At 44.2% G+C, this 27,220-nt stretch overlaps 3 protein-coding genes across 3 annotated transcripts; 1 reads left to right on the top strand and 2 right to left on the bottom strand.

The window, feature by feature from the left end:
- Window positions 1-1,375: 1,375 nt before the first annotated feature.
- Window positions 1,376-5,665, top strand: LOC125527081 (uncharacterized). The gene is made up of 8 exons (XM_048691656.2): window positions 1,376-1,724; window positions 2,811-2,844; window positions 3,010-3,228; window positions 3,500-3,589; window positions 4,255-4,320; window positions 4,404-4,498; window positions 5,215-5,262; window positions 5,344-5,665. The coding sequence occupies exons 1-8, from the start codon at window positions 1,444-1,446 to the stop codon at window positions 5,459-5,461; spliced, it is 951 nt and encodes a 316-aa protein (XP_048547613.1). The 5' UTR covers window positions 1,376-1,443; the 3' UTR covers window positions 5,462-5,665.
- Window positions 5,666-5,802: 137 nt separating this feature from the next.
- Window positions 5,803-7,132, bottom strand: LOC125527080 (Phospholipase A2 family protein). Its single transcript, XM_048691655.2, has 2 exons — window positions 6,378-7,132; window positions 5,803-6,274 (listed from the first exon to the last, which is right to left on the bottom strand). The coding sequence occupies exons 1-2, from the start codon at window positions 7,030-7,032 to the stop codon at window positions 6,126-6,128; spliced, it is 804 nt and encodes a 267-aa protein (XP_048547612.2). The 5' UTR covers window positions 7,033-7,132; the 3' UTR covers window positions 5,803-6,125.
- A 2,997-nt stretch (window positions 7,133-10,129) lies between these two features.
- Window positions 10,130-16,315, bottom strand: NTRC (NADPH-dependent thioredoxin reductase C). Its single transcript, XM_048698954.2, has 10 exons — window positions 15,880-16,315; window positions 15,511-15,724; window positions 15,335-15,440; window positions 14,669-14,934; window positions 13,816-14,095; window positions 13,374-13,481; window positions 12,808-12,894; window positions 12,512-12,616; window positions 11,231-11,361; window positions 10,130-10,411 (listed from the first exon to the last, which is right to left on the bottom strand). The coding sequence occupies exons 1-10, from the start codon at window positions 16,088-16,090 to the stop codon at window positions 10,351-10,353; spliced, it is 1,569 nt and encodes a 522-aa protein (XP_048554911.1). The 5' UTR covers window positions 16,091-16,315; the 3' UTR covers window positions 10,130-10,350.
- Window positions 16,316-27,220: the final 10,905 nt, after the last annotated feature.

Below are 27,220 nucleotides of genomic sequence, written 5' to 3' on the forward strand. Positions count from 1 at the left end.
ATTGTAGCCCATACCATACATACAGAAGCACTCGAAATAAAGCAAGCCGATTGGGATTCCGATATATCTGAACAACAATGTTTATATCTGTATGGTATTCCAATGAGCATAGGCGGGTAACAAATTCGGAATACAAACATTTATTTTTGTCATCACTATATAATATAATATTAATTTTGGAAATTGAGGGGATGTGCCTCGCTATTTTGGTTTTCATTTTATGCTCTGGTGGAACAGTAAAGAACCGGTTAAGCCGCTTTGCGCGATGCGTATTGTCTGTTAAATGTTTGAAGACCTTGGATGTGAAGTACTCGTGCTAACTACATTTTTTTGCTTGTGTGGGATGAGTATGAATTGAGGAGCAGTTTTTATTATATTTTCTAAAACATGGTGCGAATGAAGCTAAAGAATCTTTTTCATTGGGCGAGAATTTCTTAAGCGCATCAAGTAGTAGATCTTAATAATTTGTAATGGATTTTTAATTGGATCATTGCTCTATATGTATACATCATCAATTTGCAGTTTTGTTATCAATTATTGTAAGTGAAGTGGACTTCAATTATTTCTATATGTATACATCATCAATTTGCATTTTTGTTATCAATTATTGTAAGTGAAGTGGACTTCAATTATTATGCAATTGTGTTCGTGCTATATTGTCTCTACATGTGAAATTTAATATGCATTAATTTTATATAACACCAGCAAAATATTTCAAAAGCCCGTAGCAACGCACGGGCAGTCTACTAGTAAATATCTAACATTCGGGATATAACTTTTCCCCACAACAATGACGGGAAACGCACGTTTGCTTCTACTCCTGGATCATATATATATATAAACCCCTTGACACAAAGGGGGCCCTTATTTTATAGTTTCACAGGAGGATTTCACGGTTGCGTAGTTCCATATTGCAATTACCTTGGTTGTTTGTCCGTGCGTGCCGCGCGAGGAAGATTCGTTTGTTAATGAACGATGACGACGACGTTCAAATTCGCCGGTGATGTTCAAACTTCTCACTTGCGTTTACCGTAAGCTACTCAATCTCCTCGCTTGCGTGGACCAGCACACAAGTGTCCACCGGATTCATATTTCGGCCGCCAAATCGCGTCGATCTTCTAGACGCTCGCGCCGCCGCCCGTCACGTCGGATCCGCCGTGGAAACGGAAGGAAAGAAAGCCGCTGCCGTCAACCGGCTAACGCCGTTCCCACCGAGCCGCCGGAGAGCAGCCACACAACAACAACGCGTTCCCCACCGGTCTCCGCGGCTCCACGTCTATTTCAACCCGCGCGCGCCCCAACGCCACCACCACCAGAGCATCAAATTTCCAACCACTACCCGGAGCCGCGCGCGAGGCCGCATTAACTCCTCCTCCTCCTCCTCCAGGAGAGGCGACTCATCAGCTAGGGTTCTCGGCCGGCCTCGCGGGGGGTTGGGGCGCGATGTCGACGCCGGCGGACGGCGCGGCGTACTGGCTGCGGTGGCAGGTGTTCGTCTGCGGCGCGCTCATCGCCGTGCCCACGGCGCTGGCGGCGGCGCTGCTGCCGCGGCTGCGGAGGTCGGTGGCGCCGCTCCGCGCCACGGACCTCTGGCTCCCCTGCTGGCCGCGCCTCCACCCGGGCTGCCTCCTCGGCTACCGCGCCTTCGCGCTCGCCGCCGCCGCCGCGCTCCTCGTCCGCGACATCGTCCCCCACGGCCCCAGGGTCTTCTTCTTCTACACCCAGTACGCGCCCTCCTCCTCCTCTTGATCCTCTCTTAAGCTTAATTAGTGCCACCAATAATCTAGACAATCACACTACACATCCTTCATACCCCCGTGCATTTAGCCGCATTATGCAATCGATTACCAGCATTTAGCCGCGGCAATTGCTCGGCAGAGTACGTACGTATCCACTACTCCCCTGCACGGAGGATTCCCGGACAGCAGCAGAGCTTGGAATAAAGCTAAAAAGGGGCCCAACAAATTAGACTGTAATTTTGGTGCTCGATCATCAAAAGAGCTTCACATAGTGCTACTTAATCAACGAAATTATAAGCTTGAGGGCGAGGTAAGGCCAGCTTTGCCTTCACTACGCTTCAGCCCTCCTCCCGGTGTTCCCGAGCCGAGAAACCTCGCCTTAAAAATCGCTGAAAATTGACCCCTGTTTCATCATATTCTAAATAGGTGTCATTCTGTGAAGCATGGTACACATCAAGAAGAGTGAATTTGGACTTCTGTAGTTTATATTCTTCCTGCTTTTTTTCATCAACACATAGAAGGTTTGAGCATAATTGCATTGATACCGAGATTGAACCTGCACCCAAGACACGGTGATCACGGAACACTGCATTGCTGCGTGCAGCAGGAGCAGTCCGGCCCAGTCAGCCTTTGCCCAAACCTTATCTTTTGTTTCATATTGTGGATACGAGGAATGTGGCTCGACTATTTGCCCTTGAAGACACAAACATTTTGGTGTGTCAAAATCCACGACATGGTCACCATGTGTTGGCCCCCTCTTGGACACATGTTCATAGTTCGTCACTGAGTGAACTTGCCTTCAGCGTCCGTATATTTGCCCAGCTTTTGTAGAGCTGAAGCCTCTTACTTTCGGTTTTGAGCACAGTGCACTCTGCCCGACACAAAACCATTTGGCCTGTAGTAGAATGTTTTCCATCTTCCGTTAGTGACTCAGAACTTCAGAAGCACCTCCTTTTTAGTTAGTTGCCGTGCTGTTGCTTGTTTCCTACCTCCTTTTTAGTTAGTTGTCGTGCTGTTGCTTGTTTCCTAACTGTCCTTTGACTAGTTTTCTTTCCCCAATTGGCTTTGCAGGTGGACCTTTTTATTAGTCACCATATATTTTGCGGTATGTCCTCTGCCTCATGGTGTCTTACCAAGTTGCAACTACCTTGTGAAAAGTTTTACAAGCGATCATACACAATTATGTCCACCTTTTCCTCTCTGGATGTGCTAATGTATTAATTTTAGTTTTCTTACCACATTTTCACCTTTTTTTGCATTTTACTCTTAGGTTGCAACTGCTATATCAGCTCATGGATGTTGGTCGTACTCAAAGAAAAGCTTAAGAAAAACTGATGAATATGGCGATGTTGAAAATCGTGACCTCTCCACTTCTATTTCTGGAGAGAGGAAAAATGATGAGAAAGACAAGATGGCAAGCTATTATGAACAAATAGCAAATGAGAAAAGAGCTGCTTTCTGGGGACGTTGTATGCAAATCATCTACCAGGTTTGAACTCAACTGTCCTTTTGAGATTGTATTAATAGACAGTGTTTTCTCAACGATTCTGCAAATCCAGCTGCTACTGGTTGGAAGGACTATGCAGTACCACCATCATAGCGCAGCTGAACCTAATTAGTAGTGTGTTTTCTCACCTATTTTTCTTTGTCTTTGTTTTAGCTTTACATTTTTCCTACTTGCCCTTCCTAAAACCTGTTCATCCGCACCTTCTGAACTGGCCTATGTTGTTTGTCTAATACTAGTATTTATCTGTCTGCAGGCTAGTGCAGGAGCGACAATGTTGACTGATGTCACATTTTGGGGACTCCTTGTGCCATTCTTTTACCGTGATAAATTTGGGCTTTCCATGGTATGTGAACATTCCAGATATGCACTACTACCTCTGTTTCTAAATGTAAGACATTTTGGCAGTTCAATTTGAACTTGAACTGCCAAAATGTCTTACATTTAGGAACAGAGGGTGTATTATTTATTACCCTGCTTGATATGTGAACAGTAACAATCCTCCATTGTCAATAATATTACTACTTGGCATGACTCTTGGTTTTATTACCCAGTGATAAGAACCATAGTACATTTTTTTTAGTAAAATAGCCTCTGTGACTTGCTCAACATAGATTATGTCCATCAGCAGATGCCATCTGATTAGTACTCCCTCCGTCCCAAAATAAGTGTCGCTGATTTAGTACAAAGTTGTACTAAATCAGCGACACTTATTTTGGGACGGGGGAGCAGTAATCAGTCCTGGGCATGTGTAGCTAGCCAAACAGACCTGTTTCCGTCTTGATCGACATCCATGTTCTTAGATCCGATTACCGTTGTAGTCATGCCTTCTCTTATTTATGTCAGTGTCTAGTCTTGGATACAAGAGATGAATTCAAAATTGAAATATGCCCACATAGATCATTCACGAATGGATCAGCTTCTAATACGTTTATTTGCACCAAATTCACTGCTTTCAAGACATTGACTGTCTGTTGTTATGTTGTCCTTAACCTTTCAAATTTCTTTCAGGTTACTGATGGCATGCACTCTGTTAATGCTGTTCTCCTACTCATAGACACACTTCTCAACAATATGGTAAGATCGCATGTAAAAATCGCATTGCTCTGTCTTTTGTGTTAGTTCATTTAGTTCTTCAGCTGGACCTTTGTGTTTTTCAGCCTTTTCCCTGGTACCGGATCGCTTTCTTCGTATTTTGGAGTTGCTCCTATGTGACCTTCCAGTGGGTCATTCATGCTTCCGGAGCTTTATCCTGGTAGGTCCCTCCTATCCTCCCAATTTGCTTAACACTGTTGAATTTGATGCAGTGCCTCCAATTCAGCATTTTCCCAGTCAAATTCATGTTTGCATTAAATTAAACATGTGTACTCTAAGGAAAGATACAAAAATGTCAGAGCCTCTTTATTACTTCCTCCGTGCGGAATTAGTTGACGCTCAAACGGATGTATCTAGCACCGAAATGAGAGTATATCTTAAACAACATTGGCATTGTCCGACAGAAATTTTTGCTGTAAATTCTTAAGTAGAAACTGAAAGCATAATGAAAATTGTATCAATAGAATGCTTTACTGCGTGACACTATGCTCTTCCATTCCATGGCCATGTGACATAGTTTATCTAAGAAATCCAGGCTGTGCCTGACTGTTCTGAATTGTAAAATGGGCTCTGCCCATTTGCATGTGACGCAGTTTATCCAAAACATCTGGACATGTGTTGGGCATATATAATTAGCCACCTTCTGATCACCTTCTGACCAAATATAGATCTTCTCTACTTACCAACAGTGTGTATTCTAGAATACATCACCTGATTCTTATTCTTTTGGATGCTGCTATGTACATTAGCTCAGTTACTTCAGTATGTATGCTTTTAAAATTAGGGCAAATGTGTTCTCTTACACTTCAGGTTTCATCTAGTTCTACTCCTACGTTTTATCATTTGTGTATGTAATTCTGTTACCATCTTCTCCAGGTGGCCTTACCCGTTTCTCGACCTTGCATCGCCCGGGGCTCCGCTATGGTATGTACTTCTATCACCTCACTTTTAGACCTTGTTATCCATCGACCATGCGATCCTCACCGCAACGATAATCCGGTACAGGTACCTCGCCATGGCCGTCGCTCATGTCCCTTGCTTCTCTGCGTATTGGCTGGTTGTCAAAGCGAAGCGCGCTTACTTCCCAAGGATGTTCCCACAGGCTTACGTGAGGACAAGTTAGAGCCTCCATCTAGTCATGGATCATACTCCCAATAGGGTGTATGTGTAGCTATAGATAGCCATTATTTCTGCACTTGATAGCTCCAAGTGCGTTCTTGTATAGTCCTGTAGATTAACAATCCCTTTGTAAATATGGCCGGTTCTGAGGCACGTCGGGATTAATACTCTGATGATCAGTGAAATGAAATACAGAGGAGATTGTTAACGTGGCCTCCTATATATACACCTTGTTTGTCATACAGGCTGTTAGAGATGAAATGAAGTCAAAACTTAACTTCCATGAAAGGAATTAATATGTTGTGGATTGATGAATGGCCTAGAAGATGCTGCCCAGGATTCAGATATCATATCTTGTGCAAGAACAAAATCAGTAGTTGGGTCTTTCTCTCTTCTCCACCCATTTGACAGTGAACCCAATAGGGCTTGTGCAGGATCAAACCTGGTTTAATCAGCGTTGTAACAATTTGGCAATTCCTTGCCGTGCTAAGTTACATTGTTGATATGGTCGTATGCTAACCTATATACACATTGGGAGTACCAAGTTCCCCATCGGTAACTACAATTGCTACATTGTGAAAACTTGGTTATGCACATTTCAATCACCGAGCAATTCAACACCATCAATCACCTCGGATCACTTCGATCGACGGCAACACAGTTGCCCCTCAAAATCTTTGCTTCTCGCCGCCCGTCATCGCCCTGCCGGAAGACGAGGCCATCCTCTTCATGAAATCGGCGAATGCGTCGGCGTAATTCGGCCCGGTTTGCAGCCGCACCAAGTTGGTCCTGTATGGTATCAGTATGGTCTTGAGCCCTGCACGCGCATCATCAGAGAAGAAAGAAATGTCAATCTTCCATTTGCATAGGCAGTGTGCACAAGAATGAATTGGGCAAGAGGAGTTGAAGATGAATCAGACCGAAGATGCACATGGAGCGGTAGATGGCGGCGGCGGCGACGCCGTCGAGCGCGGGCGTCTTGCGGCTGCCCTCGAGGCAGCTGAGGAAGGCGAGGTCGGCGCGGAGGAGCTGCGCCTGGTCGTGGGTGTCGTAGGCCATGTCGTGGCAGTAGCAGCAGAAGTCGAGGTGGTCGGCGGGGCGGCGGTCCCAGAGCACGGAGCCGGCCTCCTTGCCGCTGGACCAGTTGGGCCCGCAGTAGTGGCCGTAGCGCGGGAAGAGCTTGGAGAGCCAGGCCCGCGTGCCGCCGTGCCAGGGCAGCCGCGCCACGTACGGCCGGAACAGCGGCACCGCGCACCCCGCCATCTGCAGCTCCGCCAGGGCGTCCCTCTCCGCCGCCCTCCGCGCCGCCGCCGCCACGGCGGGCCCCGGTCGCTCCCCGCCGCGGCGCGGGACGAGGGAGGAGAGGAAGGCGACGAGCGGGTGGGCGGCGGTCCCGGGCCGCGGGGGAGGCGCGGCGGTGGAGGTGGGACCCGCGGGCGGAGGAGCCGATGGGGCCGCGGGGGTCGGGGGCGGGACGGGGCGGAGGAGGAGCGCGGCCGGGTTGAGGCGGAGGCGGGGCTTGGGCGGGGGCTGCGCGGAGGAGGAGGAGGAGGAGGAGGGGGAGGCGACCTCCATTGCCGCGGCGGGCTTCGCCGTCGCCGGTGGCGGCTCGGTATTAGGTCGGTTGGGGCGGGGACGGTGGTGGCGTTGGCGTGTGGCTGTGCGGGTTTGTTAAGTTACGGGACGGGACGGGGCGGGGCGGGGGTGGGGCCCGGTTTCGGGGGGATTGGGGGGTTATTTTGAGGTGGTGGGGGATTGGGCGGGTCGGGTGGTCTGCCCGGTTTCGGGGGCGGGATAAAACGGAGGATCTGGAGGCGGATGCCGTCGTGCGCGGTGCCGACGCGTGTCTCGCCTCTGTGAAGACTCTGGAGCGGCGGCGAGGCTTCGTGAGACCTTGGGCACGAGGGGATGGTGGATGTTGCGGCGTCGGCGCGCGGGAATGAGATCAACTTGCTTGCGTCTAGTAGCAAGTCAACCGTAACATGATTGCAAAAAAGTAACATGGCCGTCGGATTAGAGCCCGTTTGGGTCGGTCAGCCGGTGTATGCGCCCAATGCTCGTCCGATCTGTTTTGACGGCGCCGACAAAAAAAATAAAACTATGCATACATATTTAAAATAAAAAATAATTTAATTAAACATTAAAGCCGGCCAGGAAGGCTGACAAGAGTCCACGTGTTTACATTAGCATTAAATAAAATTAATTAGGCCTCCTTTGGTTTGTAGGATTTTTGTAGGAATTCTATACAAAGGAAAAATTCTTTTAAAGCCCTTTGGTTTGTAGGAATGGATTCCTATTCCTATATAGGATAGGAATCAATCCTTCATGTTTTGGAGAAAAAAAAACATTAGCCTGGACTCAATGGAAAAAATCTTATCCTATGCATTAAATGACATCTCTTTCTCTATAGAAATTGACATGCATGTCATCTCACTTCCTATGATTTTCCTATCCCTATAAAATTCCTATCCTATGAACCAAAGAAGGCCTAAACAAATAAACTATGAGGTGGCGTGCTGCCCTAGGCGATGGTGTCGTCGTCGTCCTCGGGGTCGGTGAGGTCGATGAGCGTCGACGCAGGGCCGGCCCAGGGGAACTCGGAGGGGAAAGGGACGGCGGGGGCCTTGCCCTTGGCCTTCCTGCTGCTGCTGTCGGCGCCAGAGAAGAGCCTCATTTTCGCTAGGGTTGGCTAGGGTTTGCCGGTGATGGGGGAGCGAGCTTGCCTAGATGTGGACGACGAGTTTGGATGAGGACGGACCCGCCGCACGATCGGCTTAAAAAAAGATGACCACCGTCGCTGACGCGTGGGGAGCGGGTAGTTGGACGGCCGCCAGGTGGGGACGCCACGGACAGCGAGAAAGCGCGCGTGTCGTCCATTCGGCGTCCACGCCGACACATTTGGAACGCAAATTTAAGCCGCAAATGCGTCGGCGCGGACGCGAAGCGGATGTGATTTGGGTTTGGGTCGGCGCGTTGGGCCATCATTTTTGCTCGCGCCGACACAAACAGACGCGGGCGGACAAAATAGGTCGCTCCATTAAAATTGCTCTTACAAGTGGACAGCCTAGATCAGGGGCTGTTCATGTCGATTGAATGGTCTAGAGAGGGGAAATGTAGCCGCGCTATTCATTGGTAGCAAGTCACCGGATCTCACAGCATGGGAGGTGTGGATTGGATTGGGTTGGATGGAACCAGCAGGGGCGGGGCCTACGTACGCCGAGTGCTCGTGGGGACGGGATACGATGAGTCCAGCCAGAAAGGTTGGAACGGACAAACAGATCGCATGAATTTCATGGTTTACTCGGTTGTGTGTGGATCCACTTACCAAATGCATCGTGCATCCGTTGATGTCCTACAATGTTGTACGGTGTGCCGGCCTCGGGGTGGTTTACATAAGGAACACAGCCCCATGTCATGGTTTTCAAGGATACTACTTATGTCCACTAAGACAAGACAAAATTTCTGCAACATATGTTTAACGAGAATATTTACCGGGGAAGGTTGGCGAATGAGGGTAGGTGCGTGCAGCCTGGCCGGCAAGGCCAATTACAGGTTGTGTAATTGACTACCCATCAGGTTCAGGATATGTTTGGTTGGGTAGTACAATGCTCCATCCGTCTCAAAACAGGACACTTATTTTGGGACGGATGGAGTAGAATGTAATGGATTGGGTTTCATATGAGAGGTAATCTTACTGTTTCAATAGATAATAGAAGATGTGAGATTAACCAAATTCATCCCATTTCATTCCATTCCATCTCTCTGATAAAAAAAGTCATGCACGAAACCATTTCATTATATTTCTTTTTACTCCAAACAAACGCATTGGAGGGTGAGAAAAGCACACAAGTGTGGATAGGGAAATTGTCGCCTTTGTCCCTATGCACGAGACCGAATGATTGGCAACCCACCTTTTCTTTTCAAATGACGGTTCACTTTGAGGGTGGAGAATGCCGACTTGGTGTTGATTTGGAGGCTTTGGATCTGTCTCCTAGCCGGACGAGAGAAGCGTAGCGTGTGTGCGTTTATAGGGATGAATGTATGCATATGTATATGAGCGCTTGTGTTTGTATTGATGCTCAAAAAAAAATCCAAAGGTCGTGGCCTGCCTCACCCGGACAAATTAGAATGGACGGAATGGAATACCTGTGTCTTCAGAAAAAAGGCCACACCACCTCGTTACATTTTAGAGGTTGTCACGTACTCCCTCCACCTCATTATAAAATTGAGACTTAATTTAGGACGTCGGAAGGGCTAGGCATTTGAGAAATATCATTGCCAGGAGGGTGAGTTTTTTGTATTTCCCAACATGTCGCGCTCATCTTTTTCAAGAAAAAACTCTATAATCTCTATTCTTAATTAATGAACGAGGTAAATATTTCAACTCTATTTTCCAAAAAAAAACATGAACAAAACGGCCCATTTGATCAATAGCATTCCATTTCATTCGGTTCCTCAATTAAACACGGCACTAAAGGACGACAGCAGATCAAGATCAGAGGCTACGAGTTGAGGAGTGGATAGGGGGACAGAGGGCACCATGTGGAGGATAGACATGAAACGCCGGTCAATAGCAGGGCCCTTTAAAGTTGTGTTGACAGCAATAGATTGCATATGATCTGTATACTGAGTAAAGACATAAAAGATACTATGCACATTGTTGAGACGATCATGAGCAAGGGGTCAACAAGATGTTATATTGTACAACAAAGAATATATTTTGGATTCAATAAGGGTGGTCAGTTAATTTCCTATGGCATCGGACTGCACCAGGCTCATCTGAGAATTTTGACCAAAAATTGCCCACCAGCGTGGCTTCTAAATATAGTCAATATATATGTGTAAATGGAGGCCATTACACTTCAAAACCCTGGAACGAACATTGAGCTTAGATCATTTGTTCGACTCGATGAACTCCCGGTATTCCTTCTTCATCTTCACACCAGAGAAAGTCCTGCATTTCCAAGATTAAGATATATCAGAAGGGTGGGCCTGCTATGACACCATATAAAGTAGGCAAGACGGGAGTTCTGCAACTGCCCAAGAGAAGTTCGACATATTTGGGAGAAATTCCGGGTGCATGGTAGAAGCTTTGTTAACCCGGAACAATGCAACCCTCATGTCACAATTAAGAGGTACTCCCTCCGTTCCTAAATATAAGACTTTTTGGAGATTCCAATACGGACTACATACAGAGCAAAATGAGTGAATCAAACTCTAAAATACATCTATATACATCCGTATGTAGTCCATATTGAAATCTCTAAAAAGGCTTATATTTAGAAACGGAGGGAGTACTTGCAAAGAGAGCATACTTGTCCTGCCAACTGTCCTATTTAACATCATCGAAATGGCATTCGTGAAAGAAGATGCATGTAAGTGTTGACCACTGATCTATCTCTGTGTACATACAACATGCCAGTTATTCATGTGTTTTGGCCTCATTTACAGGATGGTGACATCTCAACTTAAGCCTGTGGTTGGATGCAAAAAATTGTTAACTGTGGGATATGTAATTCCAGCAGAACCCGTCCATTGAAAATGAAGTGAGCATGGTGGTCACTGCTTAATTTGGCTTATTACTACCAAAAGGATAAGTACAAAAGTGGAATTATGTATAAGTACAAAAATGGTTGCTGTCATAGAGCAAGAAGGTTCACTAAGAACAATAAAATACTCGTATATCAGCTAACCCAATGTTTAGGTAAGTTGTGGTTTAGGTCGCGGCCGTAGTTTAGTAGAAAAACTAGCAAGACCAATCTAAGAAGCAAACCTGATCATTTCTTTGTTTTTAAAGAACTGAACACATGGTGTCCCCATTATGCCTGCAGCTTCTGCTATTTCAGGGTCCTCCTCGATGTCAATTTCAACAAAATGAACGTATTCGTCATATTCATCTATAACCTGTAAGAAATATCATTTTCATAAGGATGATGTATCATTATTAGCAAGCAACAAAACAGACAACAAAAATATAATATAATTGCACGAGAACTTTTTTTTTTGGAGCTGTATCAAATTGAGAACTTATGTACTTCCTCCGTTCACAAATATAAGATGTTCTAACTTCTTTCTGAATCGGATGTATATAGACACGTTTTAGTGTGTTTGTTCAGTCATCTCAGTCCGTATGTAGGCCATATTGAAATATCCAAAACATCTTATATTTGTGAACGGAGGGAGTACCATATATCAGCAAGGGTGTTGCAGGTGCAGTGCTGCACCCAATGGTAAACGAGCAACTATCAGATTTAACTCTTACCACCGAAGTGGTAAATTTATAGTTCTTACAAGGCTACTGCTGTGATATCACCAAGCATAGAGAAGGGTGCTATCTTGAATAGGGGATTCTCATGAAATTAAAAGTAGACAAGGTGATCAAATCACATCCATGCATTGTCACATTGCTGCCATAGAACAGTCCATCAGCTATCAGGTGGTGTGGTTCAGACCACCTAATGCATTTCAAATGGTAACATCTGTACCCAGTGTCTTAGACATATACCTAGGGCCCTAACAAAAATATACCATTGTTTAGCAGTGTGTTGAAAACAGATAAGATTTAGGATTAATTGATGCACGTGTGGAGGGTCACTTTTAATCGAGTGGGTGATATTTATGACTGGAATGCACATTGGCACCTTCAACTGATGCAGTTCTTATCGACTTCCAACTTCATAAATGCCACAATGCAATGCAGACAGCATGAGCATATGCCAACTCAATTCATTTGGTGTGTTTCAATCCTACATTGTTCTTTGTTGGGTTGAGTTTATCTTCAATAAGGATTTTATTTCTAGAACAGACAATTGAGCTTCGGCATGCTCTAGCAGATCCAAATGTAAACTATCAGGCTACTGGCTTGGTTTGTCACTATGGATGCTCAGTCGTCAAAGGAAACCAGCATAAAGTAAATTTATTTCTAGAATTAAGGTAGATGCGAAGATGCTAAGATACATTTTGTTTAACTAGATTTAAGGTGGCTGACAAGTAAATTTTATTTAAGTAGATGTTAAGATGTTCAAAGTTAAATTACAAAAATTTAAGAACTAACCTTGTTCAAAATTGGTTTTAATGTTCTGCAGGGACCACATGTTGGAGAAGTATATAGAACCAAAATGAGCCTTGGACTTCCATGGTATAACTTGCGGAGTGCATACTGCAAAGATAGCAAAGCTCAGGATCAAATTTGACATGAACACTTGCATTTATACGAGGCACACTACGCATATACTCCCTCCGTTCGGAATTACTTGTCTCGGATATGGATGTATCTAGAACTAAAATACGTCTACATACATCCATTTCTGCGACAAGTAATTCCGAACGGAGGGAGTATATGTTTGGCACCTGTCCTTTGTGCTTTGTGTGAGTAATGTCGAAGCCCATCTCGACATCTTTGCCTTCAATCTCCTTCTTTTTCTCTTCACGAACAGGCTGAAATTTAATCAAGTAGAACAAAAAGTTGTAACATAAGCTTGATTGGTTGTTACAGAAGATAAGCCCCAAAATATATGAAGGTGCATTAAGTATGCATACACTAATGGTTTCTAGCAGCTCAGGTTTTATCCACTTACAACGTCACAGATTTTTATTCAGAACACATCAACTCACAGTTTCACATCGCTACAGCTTATGGTGATGGAAGTCTAAACTCCAAATTTTATACACGAAAGAATAATCAAATGCGGCTGCATGCCTGCATAGCATGCTAATATACGGAAACTAGGAAGCTTAATTCGAATGGACAAAATTTAACACAAATTACTGCAACACCCATGATATTGGAGACCAGTGATATTCATAGGGTAAGAGACAGCTTTCATTGAGACAATGACGACCAAGCAAAATGAAGCTGGCAAAATGCACATGCATCAATTGCGTTAAACAAATAAATTTTGCATGAAAAATAATACCTGGTGAAATTCAACAAGAAGATCATTGGAGACTAAGTATCTTTCAACTGACAAAGCAGCTATACATCCAGATCCAGCTGCAGTAACAGCTTGTCTCCATTCATGATCCTGCAGGTGAAGATGTGTGAAATAAAAAAATGTTCATGATAATGGGCTGAAATAATAAACAGAATATCTGAATATCTATATTTCATGGATAGGTATCTAATGATGAGTGGCTACAAGTCTTATGTCTTAGAAAACAAATATATTGCCTTTCATTGCAGAATTTTCCAAACAGTAGAGGCAGGGTCATCAAGACATGATGTGCTAGCAAGCTAGAACAAGTAACGTGGTGAGGTGATAGCACACATGAACTGCAGCAGGATTAAGTCCTCGTTTCTTCAAGCAGCACACTACAATCATGTAGAAGTTTCAGATATTGAATGAAGGATGGAGTTACCTGCACATCACCAGCAGCAAATACGCCATCAACTGAAGTTTTTGCAGTGCCTTCATCAACCAAAATATATCCAGAACTATCAAGTTCAATTTGACCTTGTAGCAGCTGACTGTTTGGAGTATGTCCTATCCCATAAAATAGACCTTTCACTTCAAGAACTTTTTCCTCTCCCGTATCGATTCTCCTCAACTGAATACCAGACATCTGTCCTTTGGTATTGCCGACAACATCCACAGCTTCTGTATTGAAATGTACTGTTATGTTGGGGTTGTTGAGTACTCTGAAACATTCGCCATAATCAACCTGTTAACCAAACATCCAGGCAATTGAAATTTTACTTCATTAATATATTATGCAACTGAAGAGGAGCTAACACCCTTTAAAGAACTTAACAATTTCATCTACAGACAAGTTCAAACAAAAATTACAGCCCTCGAGTTCTATGGGCCTCTGGAAATATTGTGATTTCGAGTATCTAAACAGGTAAGCGACCAATACTAACCAGGTTGCGGTTAGGCCTAGTTTGCATCAAGCACAAATTGTAGTATTAACGAAGAACAATTGTGCCGATGTAACCAACATTTTAAAGTGGTAGCTCAGCATATTACCATGCAATTAAATGCCATCACCGAATGGTGAACGAGCAATATTTACAATAGATGTAAGGTGGAAATAATCATGCATTCCTTTTACAGCCGTTTAAGCTATCAAGTATCAAATGATGTTAACACCGAAAATAAGTGAAATCTTGACAATCCATGGACGAAAGATTTAGATGAACAGGTAAGACTACTTTGATATTTATCACAGTAAAGGATATAATTTTATAGGGAAGACTTGGAGAATGCCTTACCGGTCCTGCATAGCTTTGGATGCTCGTAGTTGGTCCCTTCGAACAAGTAAATGAACATGACACGCATATTTTGTCAAATATATCGCTTCCTCGGTAGCTGTATCACCTCCTCCAACGACCGCAAGAACTTGACCCTTGTACAATGGTGATGCTCCATCACATATTGCACATGCGCTGATACCTCTACTCCAAAATTCTTCTTCACGAGGTAATCGAAGTCGCTTCGCAGTAGCTCCAGTTGCAATGATTACACTATGGGATTTCACCTATATATATGCCACTAAGATTAGTGCGGCAAAAAATATGTGCAAAATAATTCACGTGCACTATAAATTAATAACAGGTGACAAGACAAATTACAGCACAACTAAGAGTCAAGTCATAAAGGTAGAGCTAAAAAGTAGACAAAGACCTAAATAAGTAAAGCGCATCGAATTCTGCACTGGTTCAGAGCTCGCATTATCTTCCCTACACTTTTCACTAGCTCTGCTTTGTTACGTTTCTATTTAAAACGGATCCTGGTTTTGATTAACATCACAGTAATAGTAACCATTGAATTGAATGTTCACAAAATTCACATGCAACACTAGCTTGTTTTTACGAGAGGCAAGTTCAGAGTCCAAAATATGTTATGGTGCACCAAGAGGAAGAACGTGAAGTGCTTACCTCTCGGTCACTGCTACGGATAACAAATGGCCTACTCTTCACATCTATAAATTCAACATCCTCTTGGTGAAGCTCTGCACCCCACCGCTCCGCCTGCTTCCGCATTCTGGCATAAATCATGTAAGTATCGCAAACGCAACGTTTACCGGTTCAATACAGATTGTGGGCATCCTTACTTGTCCATGAGATCAGGCCCGGTTATGCCGTCGGGGAACCCAGGGAAATTCTCCACCTCGGTGGTGGTCATCAGCTGGCCTCCGGGAACACCGCCCACCTGGTAACCTTCGAAGACGACAGGTTTCAGGTTGGCCCGGGCGGCGTAGATGGCCGCGGTGTACCCTGCCGGGCCGGAGCCGATGATCACCAGGTTCTCCACTCCCCTACCAGGATCTGCAACCACGAGAGAAAAATCATCCACTGTTCCACTCCACCGCACGGTTCATCTAGCACTACTAGGGAGACTACGAGGACTACGTGCTGAGGCCAGTCAAGTATTCCAATCTAAAACCTGAACGGAGGGACGCGAGCGAGGGAAGGGGACGCACCTGAGGGGGGAGGAGAGGCGGGGGCCTCCTCGTCGACCGCGTCGGCGGCGGGGGCGGCGGCGGCGCGCAGGGCCTTGGACTTGGGCGCGCGAGAACAGGAGGCGGCGGGGAGGGGGCGGCAGGAGGAGGGGGTGGCCCTGCCTCGGCTGTGGGAGGAGGACGGCGGGGCGGAGGAGAGGGCAGCGGCCACGGCGAGGCGCGTGACCGCCATCGCGCGCGGGGGAGGGGGGAGGCGGGAACGGGGTGGGAGCGAGGTGGCTGCTTGTGCGTCGGTGGGTGGTGGGTGGTGTTGGCGGAGTGGACGGGCCGGGGAGGGAATCAAGCGGAGGGTGTGGAGCGCAGGGGAGCGGATGGATGGGTGGATTGGATAGGGGGGAGGCGAGGGAGTGGAGGCCGCGGGAGCCAGACGTGCCGCGGCTGCTGCGCTGCCGGAGGGAGGCTGGAACTGGAAGCGGGCGCTCTGGTTGTGGTTGGCCGTTTAACCTTGGTTCTGCCCCACACCTCGCCGCTGTCCTTTTCGGCGTTGAGCTTTCGCGAACCTGGCGCTGTTCCAGGCTTCCAGCCAGAATGTTGGAGCTGCCCTGCCAAGCATTTTATTCCTACTAGGGGTAGCTGCCAAGTGCCAAGCATTCAAGAGTTCAAGTTTGTCTTCTTAAATCAAACTTCTCTACACTTACAAAATGCATACACAGTCTCCTTATGGACGACTCACTAATTCTGATGAGAGCAGATGGGGCCAATGCTGACTGCCTACGGGATATTTTGGATGCTTATTGTGACAACTCGGGGCAGTTGGTAAGTGATGCAAAGTCCAGCATCTACTTTAGCCCGAATTTGGCAGTGGAAGAAAAAGTAATAATATGTCAGAAATTGCGTATATTCACGAAAGCGATGAATGATAGATACTTGGGTCTACCGGCAATGGTGGGGGCGGACATGAGTGAAGCTTTTGAGTACCTCATTGACCGGATCAACCAGTTGTTGAGCGGATGGAAGGAGAAGATGCTATCTACAGGAGGGAAAGATGTGCTCATTAAGGCTGTTGCTCAAGTCATGCCAGTTTTCGCGATGTCGGTGTTTAATATCCGTGAAAAAAGTTTGCAAAGGGATGATGATGCCATATCAAGATACTGGTGGGGTGACGACGATAATCATAAGAGGATACATTGGGCGGCATGGTGGAAACTTTGTATTCCGAAGAACAAAGGGGGAATGGGATTTAGGGATCTACATAGCTTCAATCTTGCTTTGCTTGCCAAGCAAGTATGGAGACTGTTGGAGAATCCGGATTCCTTGTGTGCGCAGGTCCTAAGATCAAAATATTATCCGAACGGGAAACTTCTGGAAGCAAAGATGAAGAGTCGATGTTCCTTCACATGGCAGAGTATATGTGCTGGTATTCATACTTTCAAAAGAGGGGCCATTTGGAGGATTGGAGATGGTTCTTTTTTAATATTTGGTCTGATCCATGGATGGCAACGAGCGCGGATGGACGTGTAGTCACCCCGAGAGGAGCAAACCTGTTGTCGAAGGTTTCTGACCTGATCGACCCGGCGACAGGAGTGTGGGATCACGAGCTGATCATGGATACGTTCTGGCAGGTGGATGCGGAGAGAATTCTTGCTATTCCGTTGGTGCCGTCAGGAATGATGGATGATTTTGTGGCGTGGAGGTTCACAAAGAATAACATATTCACGGTTAGGTCGGCATATCACGCTGAGTGGGATCATCAGTTCGGACGCTGGTTCGAGCGAACGGAAGGCCAACCGTCACAGACATATCCAGTTTGGGGAAAATTGTGGGAATCTTCACTGCCGGGTAAAGTCAAGATACATGCATGGAAGGTGTTGCATGGGTTTTTGCCATGTTTTGGAGTCCTCGTGAATCGCCATATAGTTATGCCCACGAACTGTCCAATGTGTGCAGGAGGATGCGAAGCATGTCCTGTTTACTTGTCCAAGAGCGGCCGAGATTTGGAGATGCTTAAAGTTGGATGGGTTTGTGGAGGAGGCATGCGAGGTGGATAGAGCTGGTTCATCGGTGCTGGACTACATTTTATGTGCACCGCAGAGAGGAAGTTTACTTCCGGATGTCAGTGCGCATACCCTAGTCCTTGTGGGAGTGTGGTACGTGTGGTGGGAAAGAAGGCAACTTCAAACGCCAGCCTGATCGGCGCTGTCAATTTCTGTTCTAGCTGCTAACTACACGAATGCCATGAAGAAGGAGATGGGAGTACAGAAGGGCAGATGGACCAAGCGAAGGGAGGGATTCGTGAAGCTCAACGTTGATGCATCATTTTATGCACCAAATCTGAATGGAGCAGTCGGGGCAGTGCTCAGGGATGACAAAGGGGGGTTTTTAGCAGCCTCCAACGACAAGCTGGAGCATGTCTCCGATGCAGCATCAGCAGAAGCATATGCATTGAGGCATAGCCTCCTACTAGCGCAACAAATGGGAGTAAACAAGCTGGTTGTGGAGGCAGATTGTGTGGAGGTGATCGATACAATGAACTCGGGTGGCTTCACGGCAACAGGAGCTGCGGCAATTTATGCAGATTGCAATGTCTTATCAGTAGGTTATACTTCGGTGTCTTTCATTCACTGCCCTAGAGAGGCAAACTGTGTCTCGCAAGAACTAGCTAGGCTGGTGGCTTTTAATTCACCTGGTTTGTGGGTTGAGGAACCACCGGCATCTATCGTAAGGTGGCTGGTGGATGATGTAACAGTTATTTGATCTAATAAAAAGGCCGAAGTTTCAAAAAAAAAGCATACACAGTCTCCTTCGATTCATAGGACAAGAATATAATAGGAATGGAACAAGTGAGATGGCATGCACCCGGTCCGTTTCTTATTAATCCACGTGTAAAATTTGTTTGAAGTCAAACTACGCGAAATTTGACCGATTTTATATTAAAAAAATATCAGCAACTACATTATTAAAGTTATATAGTAGTATGAAAATTAATTTCATGATGCATCTAATGATATTTATTTCCTTTTCTGAATGTTGATTTTTTTTATAAATTCGGTCAAGTTTATAAAGTTTGACCTCGCAAAAGATTTATATGCAGATTAAACAAACGGAGGGAGTAACTTAAATCCTATCTATATCTTCTTCTCCATTACTCCATACGTTCCATAATATAGTGCATACAGATTTTCTGAAAAGTCAAATTTCACAAACTGTGACCAAGTTTAGAGAGAAAACTATTTATATCTACAATACCAAATATATATAAATTATAAAACTATGTATTATGATGAATCTAGTGATATATGTTTGGCATTCTGGATGTAAGTATTTTCCTCCACAAACTTGGAGAAAGTTGGTGAGGTTTGACTTTTTAAAAAATCTATATGCACTAAATTACGGAACGAAGGGAGTAGTAAAGAACGTCCATTTTGAAAACCTGTGTGTTTCTTCGATTTTTTGGTCCGTCCATCCGCAAGTGGTAAAAAATAGTTTCATTTTATATAGATGAAAAAAAGCTTCGTATGTCGTCGCTCGGCTGGGCCTCCATCTGACACGAGCTCCTTGGACTCAGATGCAAAAGGATAAAATTACTTTACCAATTAATAATCCCGTATCAGTCTTTTACAAAAAATTCCACCAATTTATATATGCCTAAGAGTAAGACTACCCACAGTGAGAGTAACATAGGTAGTAACATCACACATATCTAGATAAAATAGATGATGTGGCAAGCAATAAATAAAGAAAGAGAGGCATGTGGTAACATAGCTAGTCACTACTAGTATAAGTAACATCACACATATCAAGGCAATATGAGTCTATAACCTAATAAATGAAGTGTTGCATGTTATCACACGTATGTTATGAAGGAAATATGCCCTAGAGGCAATAATAAAGTTATTATTTATTTCCTTATATCATGATAAATGTTTATTATTCATGCTAGAATTGTATTAACCGGAAACATAATACTTGTGTGAATACATAGACAAACAAAGTGTCACTACTATGCCTCTACTTGACTAGCTCGTTAATCGAAGATGGTTATATTTCTTAACCATAAACAAAAGAGTTGTTATTTGATTAACGGGATCACATCATTAGAAGAATGATGTGATTGACATGACCCATTCCATTAGCTTAGCACCCGATCGTTTAGTATGTTGCTATTGCTTTCTTCATGACTTATACATGTTCCTATAACTATGAGATTATGCAACTCCTGTTTACCGGAGGAACACTTTGGGTACTACCAAACGTCACAACGTAACTGGGTGATTATAAAGGAGTACTACAGGTGTCTCCAAAGGTACATGTTGGGTTGGCGTATTTCGAGATTAGGTTTTGTCACTCCGATTGTCGGAGAGGTATCTCTGGGCCCTCTCGGTAATGCACATCACATAAGCCTTGCAAGCATTGCAACTAATGAGTTAGTTGCGGGATGATGTATTTACAGAACGAGTAAAGAGACTTGCCGGTAACGAGATTGAACTAGGTATTGGAATACCGACGATCGAATCTCGGGCAAGTAACATACCGATGACAAAGGGAACAACGTATGTTGTTATGCGGTCTGACCGATAAAGATCTTCGTAGAATATGTAGGAGCCAACATGGGCATCCAGGTCCCGCTATTGGTTATTGACCGGAGACGTGTCTCGGTCATGTCTACATTGTTCTCGAACCCGTAGGGTCCGCATGCTTAAGGTTAAGATGACAGTTATATTATGAGTTTATGCATTTTGATGTACCGAAGGTTGTTCGGAGTCCCGGATGTGATCACGGACATGACGAGGAGTCTCGAAATGGTCGAGACGTAAAGATTGATATATTGGAAGCCTATGTTTGGATATCGGAAGTGTTCCGGGTGAAATCGGGATTTTACCGGAGTACCGGGAAGGTTACCGGAACCCCCCGGGAGCTAAATGGGCCATGATGGGCCTTGGTGGAAAAGACAAGAGGCAGCCCTACATGGGCTGCGCGCCTCCCCCTTCCCCTAGTCCTATTAGGACTAGGAGAGGTGGCCGGCCCCCTCTCTCTCTTTTCCCCCTCCGCGAATCCTATTCCAACTAGGATTGGGGGGGGGGGGAATCCTACTCCCAGAGGGAGTAGGACTCTCCTGGCGCACCACACCTTGGCCGGCCAGCCTCCCCCCTCTAGTCCTTTATATACTGAGGCAGAGGCACCCTAGAACACACAAGTTGATCCACGTGATCTATTCCTTAGCCGTGTGCGGTGCCCCCAGCCACCATAGTCCTTGATAATACTGTAGCGGAGTTTAGGCGAAGCCCTACTGCTGTAGTACATCAAGATCGTCACTACGCCGTCGTGCTGACGGAACTCTTCCCCGACACTTTGCTGGATTGGAGTCCGGGGATCGTCATCGAGCTGAACGTGTGCTCGAACTCGGAGGTGCCGTAGTTTCGGTGCTTGATCGGTCGGATCGGGAAGACGTACGACTACTTCCTTTACGTTGCGTCAACGCTTCCGCAGTCGGTCTGCGTGGGTACGTAGAGAACACTCTCCCATCTCGTTGCTATGCATCACATGATCTTGCGTGTGCGTAGGAATTTTTTTGAAATTACTACGAAACCCAACAGTGGCATTCGAGCCTAGGTTATTTATGTTGATGTTATATGCACGAGTAGAACACAAGTGAGTTGTGGACGATATAAGTCATACTGCCTACCAGCATGTCATACTTTGGTTCGGCGGCATTGTTGGACGAGACGACCCGGACCAACATTACGCGTACGCTTACGCGAGACCGGTTCCCCCGACGTGCTTTGCACATAGGTGGCTTGCGGGCGACTGTCTCTCCAACTTTAGTTGAACCGAGTATGGCTACGCCCGGTCCTTGCGAAGGTTAAAACGGAGTTAAATTGACAAACTATCGTTGTGGTTTTGATGCGTAGGTAAGATTGGTTCTTGCTTAAGCCCGTAGCAGCCACGTAAAACTTGCAACAACAAAGTAGAGGACGTCTAACTTGTTTTTGCAGGGCATGTTGTGATGTGATATGGTCAAGACATGATGCTGAATTTTATTGTATGAGATGATCATGTTTTGTAACCGAGTTATCGGCAACTGGCAGGAGCCTTATGATTGTCGTTTTATTGTATGCAATGCAATCGCGATGTAATGCTTTACTTTTATCACTAAGCGGTAGCGATAGTCGTAGAAGCACAAGCTTGGCGAGACGACAACGATGCTACGATGGAGATCAAGGTGTCACGCCGGTGACGATGGTGATCACGACGGTGCTTCGGAGATGGAAATCACAAGCACAAGATGATGATGGCCATATCATATCACTTATATTAATTGCATGTGATGTTTATCCTTTTATGCATCTTATCTTGCTTTGATTGACGGTAGCATTATAAGATGATCTCTCACTAAATTATCAAGAAGTGTTCTCCCTGAGTATGCACCATTGCGAAAGTTCTTCGTGCTGAGACACCACGTGATGATCGGGTGTGATAGGTTCTACGTTCAAATACAATGGGTGCAAAACAGTTGCACACGCGGAATACTCAGGTTATACTTGACGAGCCAAGCATATACAGATATGGCCTCGGAACACGGAGACCGAAAGGTCGAGCGTGAATCATATAGTAGATATGATCAACATAACGATGTTCACCATTGAAAACTACTCCATCTCACGTGATGATCGGTTATGGTTTAGTTGATTTGGATCACGTAATCACTTAGAGGATTAGAGGGATGTCTATCTAAGTGGGAGTTCTTTAATTAATTTGATTAACTGAACCTAAATTTATCATGAACTTAGTCCTGGTAGTATTTTGCAAATCATGTTGTAGATCAATAGTTCGCGTTGTTGCTTCCCTGTGTTTATTTTGATATGTTCCTAGAGAAAATTGTGTTGAAAGATGTTAGTAGCAAAGATGCGGATTGGATCCGTGATCTGAGGTTCATCCTCATTGCTGCACAGAAGAATTATGTCCTTGATGCACCGCTAGGTGACAGACCTATTGCAGGAGCAGATGCAGACGTTATGAACGTTTGTCTAGCTCAATATGATGACTACTTGATAGTTTAGTGCACCATGCTTAATGGCTCAGAATCGGGACTTCAAAGACGTTTTGAACGTCATGGAGCATATGAGATGCTCCAGGAGTTGAAGTTAATATTTCAAGCAAATACCCGAGTTGAGAGATATGAAGTCTCCAACAAGTTCTATAGCCAAAAGATGGAGGAGAATCGCTCAACTAGTGAGCATGTGCTCAGATTGTCTGAGTACTACAATCGCTTGAATCAAGTGGGAGTTAATCTTCCAGATAAGATAGTGATTGACAGAATTCTCTAGTCACCATCACCAAGTTAGTAGAACTTCGTGATGAACTATGATATGCAAGGGATAACGGAAACGATTCCCAAGCTCTTCGTAATGCGAAAATTGACGAAGGTAGAAATCGAGAAAAATATCAAGTGTTGATGGTAGACAAGACCACTAGTTTCAAGAAAAGGGCAGAGGGAAGAAGGGGAACTTCAAAAAGAACAGCAAGCTAGTTGCTGCTCAAGTGAAGAAGCCCAAGTCTGGTCCTAAACCTGAGACTAAGTGTTTCTACTGCAAAGGGACTGGTCACTGGAAGCGGAACTACCCCAAGTGATTGGCAGATAAGAAGGATGGCAAAGTGAACATAAGTATATTTGATATACATGTTATTGATGTGTACTTTACTAGTGTTTATAGCAACCCCTCAGTATTTGATACTAGTTCAGTTGCTAAGATTAGTAACTCGAAACAGGAGTTGCAGAATAAACAGAGACTAGTTAATGGTGAAGTGACGATGTGTGTTGGAAATGGTTCCAAGATTGATATGATCATCATCGCACACTCCCTATACTTTCGGGATTAGTGTTGAACCTGAATAAGTGTTATTTGGTGTTTGCGTTAAGCATGAATATGATTTGATCATGTTTATTGTAATACGGTTATTCATTTAAGGAAGAGAATAAATTGTTGTTCTGTTTACATGAATAAAACCTTATATGGTTACACACCCAATGAAAATAGTTCATTGGATCTCGATCATAGTGATACACATATTCATAATATTAAAACCAAAAGATGCAAAGTTAATAATGATAGTGCAACTTGTTTGTAGCACTGCCGTTTAGGTCATATTGGTGTAAAGCGCATGAAGAAACTCCATGCTCATGGGATTTTGGAATCACTTGATTATGAATCACTTGATGCTTGCGAACCATGCCTCTTGGGCAAGATGACTAAGACTCCGTTCTCCGGAGCAAGCAAATGACTTATTGGAAATAATACATATTGATGTATGCGGTCCGATGAGTGTTAAGGCTCACGGCAAGTATCATTATTTTCTGAACTTCACAGATGATTTGAGAAGATATGGGTATATCTACTTGATGAAACATAAGTCTGAAACATTTGAAAAGTTCAAAGAATTTCAGAGTGAAGTGGAAAATCATCGTGACAAGAAATTAAAAGTTTCTACGATATGATCGCAGAGGTAAAATATTTGAGTTACGAGTTTGGTCTTCAATTAAAACAATGTGAAATAGTTTCACTACTCACGCCACCTGGAACACCATAGTGTAATGGTGTGTCCGAACGTCATAACCGTACTTTATTAGATATAGTGCGATCTATGATGTCTCTTACCGATCTACCACTACCATTTTGGGGTTATGCATTAGAGACAACTGCATTCACATTAAATAGGGCACCATCTAAGTCCGTTGAGACGACAGAATCTGAACTGTGGTTTGGCAAGAAACCAAAGTTGTCGTTTCTTAAAGTTTGGGTTTGTGATGCTTATATGAAAAAGTTTCATCCTAATAAGCTCAAACCCAAATCGGAGAAATATGTCTTCATAGGATACCCAAAGGAGACTGTTGGGTACACCTTCTATCACAAATCCGAAGGCAAGACTTTTGTTGCTAAATTCGGAGTTTTTCTAGAGAAGGAGTTTCTCTCGAAAGAAGTGAGTGGAAGGAAAGTAGAACTTGATGAGGTAACTATACCTGCTCCCTTATTGGAAAGTAGTTCATCACAGAAATCTGTTCCTGTGACTACTACACCAATTAGTGAGGAAGCTAATGATGATGATCATGTAACTTCAGATCAAGTTACTACCAAATCTCGTAGGTAAACCAGAGTGAGATCCGCACCAGAGTGGTACGGTAATCCTGTTCTGGAAGTCATGTTACTAGACCATGACGAACTTGCGAACTATGAGGAAGCGATGATGAGCCCAGATTCCGCGAAATGGTTTGAGGCCATGAAATCTGAGATATGATCCATGTATGAGAACAAAGTATGGACTTTGGTTGACTTGCCCGATGATCGGCAAGCCATAGAAAATAAATGGATCTTCAAGAGGAAGACGGACGCTGATAGTAGTGTTACTATCTACAAAGCTAGAATTGTCGCAAAAGGTTTTCGACAAGTTCAAGGTGTTGACTACGATGAGATTTTCTCACTCGTATCTATGCTTAAATCTGTCCGAATCATGTTAGCAATTGCTGCACTTTATGAAATCTGGCAAATGGATAAACAAAACTGCATTCCTTAATGAATTTAGTAAAGAAGAGTTGTATACGATGCAACTAGAAGGTTTTGTCGATCCTAAAGGTGTTAACTAAATATGCAAGCTCCAGCGATCCATCTATGGACTGGTGCAAGAATCTCGGAGTTGGAATATACGCTTTGATAAGTTGATCAAAGCATATAGTTTTATACAGACTTGCGGTGAAGCCTGTATTTACAAGAAAGTGAGTGGAAGCACTACAACATTTCTGATAAGTATATGTGAATGACATATTGTTGATCGGAAATAATGTAGAATTATTCTGCAAAGCATAAAGGAGTGTTTGAAAGGAGTTTTTCAAAGAAAGACCTCGATGAAGCTGCTTACATATTGAGTATCAAGATCTATAGAGATAGATCAAGACACTTGATAAGTTTTTTCAATGAGTACATACCTTGACAAGATTTTGAAGTAGTTCAAAATGGAACAGTCAAAGAAAAGGTTTCTTGCCTGTGTTACAAGGTGTGAAATTGAGTAAGACTCAAAGCTCGACCACGGCAGAAGATAGAAATAGAATGAAAGTCATTCCCTATGCCTCAGCCATAGGTTCTATAAAGTATGCCATGCTGTGTACCAGATCTATTGTATACCCTACACTGTGTTAAGCAAGGGAGTACAATAGTGATCTAAGAGTAGATCACTGGACAGCGGTCAAAATTATCCTTAGTGGAATAAGGAAATATTTCTCAATTATGGAGGTGACAAAAAGGTTCGTCGTAAAAAGTTACGTCGATGCAAGTTTTGACACAGATCTGGATGACTCTAAGTCTCGATCTAGATACATATTGAAAATGGGAGCAATAAGCTAGAGTAGCTCCGTGCAGAGCATTGTTGACATAGAAATTCGCAAAATTCTTACAGATCTGAATGTGGCAGACCCGTTGACTAAAATTATCTCACAAGCAAAACATGATCACACCTTAGTACTCTTTGGGTGTTAATCACATAGCGATGTGAACTAGATTACTGACTCTAGTAAACCCTTTTGGGTGTTGATCACATATCGATGTGAACTATGGGTGTTAATCATATGGTGATGTGAACTATTACTGTTAAATCACATGGCGATGTGAACTAGATTATTGACTCTAGTGCAAGTGGGAGACTGAAGGAAATATGCCCTAGAGGCAATAATAAAGTTATTATTTATTTCCTTATATCATGATAAATGTTTATTATTCATGCTAGAATTGTATTAACCGGAAACATAATACTTGTGTGAATACATAGACAAACAAAGCGTCACTAGTATGCCTCTACTTGACTAGCTCGTTAATCGAAGATGGTTATGTTTCCTAACCATAAACAAAAGAGTTGTTATTTGATTAACGGGATCACATCATTAGGAGAATGATGTGATTGACATGACCCATTCCATTAGCTTAGCACCCGATCGTTTAGTATGTTGCTATTGCTTTCTTCATGACTTATACATGTTCCTATAACTATGAGATTATGCAACTCCCGTTTACCGGAGGAACACTTTGGGTACTACCAAACGTCACAACGTAACTGGGTGATTATAAAGGAGTACTACAGGTGTCTCCAAAGGTACATGTTGGGTTGGCGTATTTCGAGATTAGGTTTTGTCACTCCGATTGTCGGAGAGGTATCTCTGGGCCCTCTCGGTAATGCACATCACATAAGCCTTGCAAGCATTGCAACTAATGAGTTAGTTGCGGGATGATGTATTTACAGAACGAGTAAAGAGACTTGCCGGTAACGAGATTGAACTAGGTATTGGAATACCGACGATCGAATCTCGGGCAAGTAACATACC

Source organism: Triticum urartu, chromosome 2A, assembly GCF_056163025.1.
Source record: "Triticum urartu cultivar PI428250 chromosome 2A, HENAU_Tu73, whole genome shotgun sequence".
Lineage (NCBI taxonomy): Eukaryota > Viridiplantae > Streptophyta > Magnoliopsida > Poales > Poaceae > Triticum > Triticum urartu.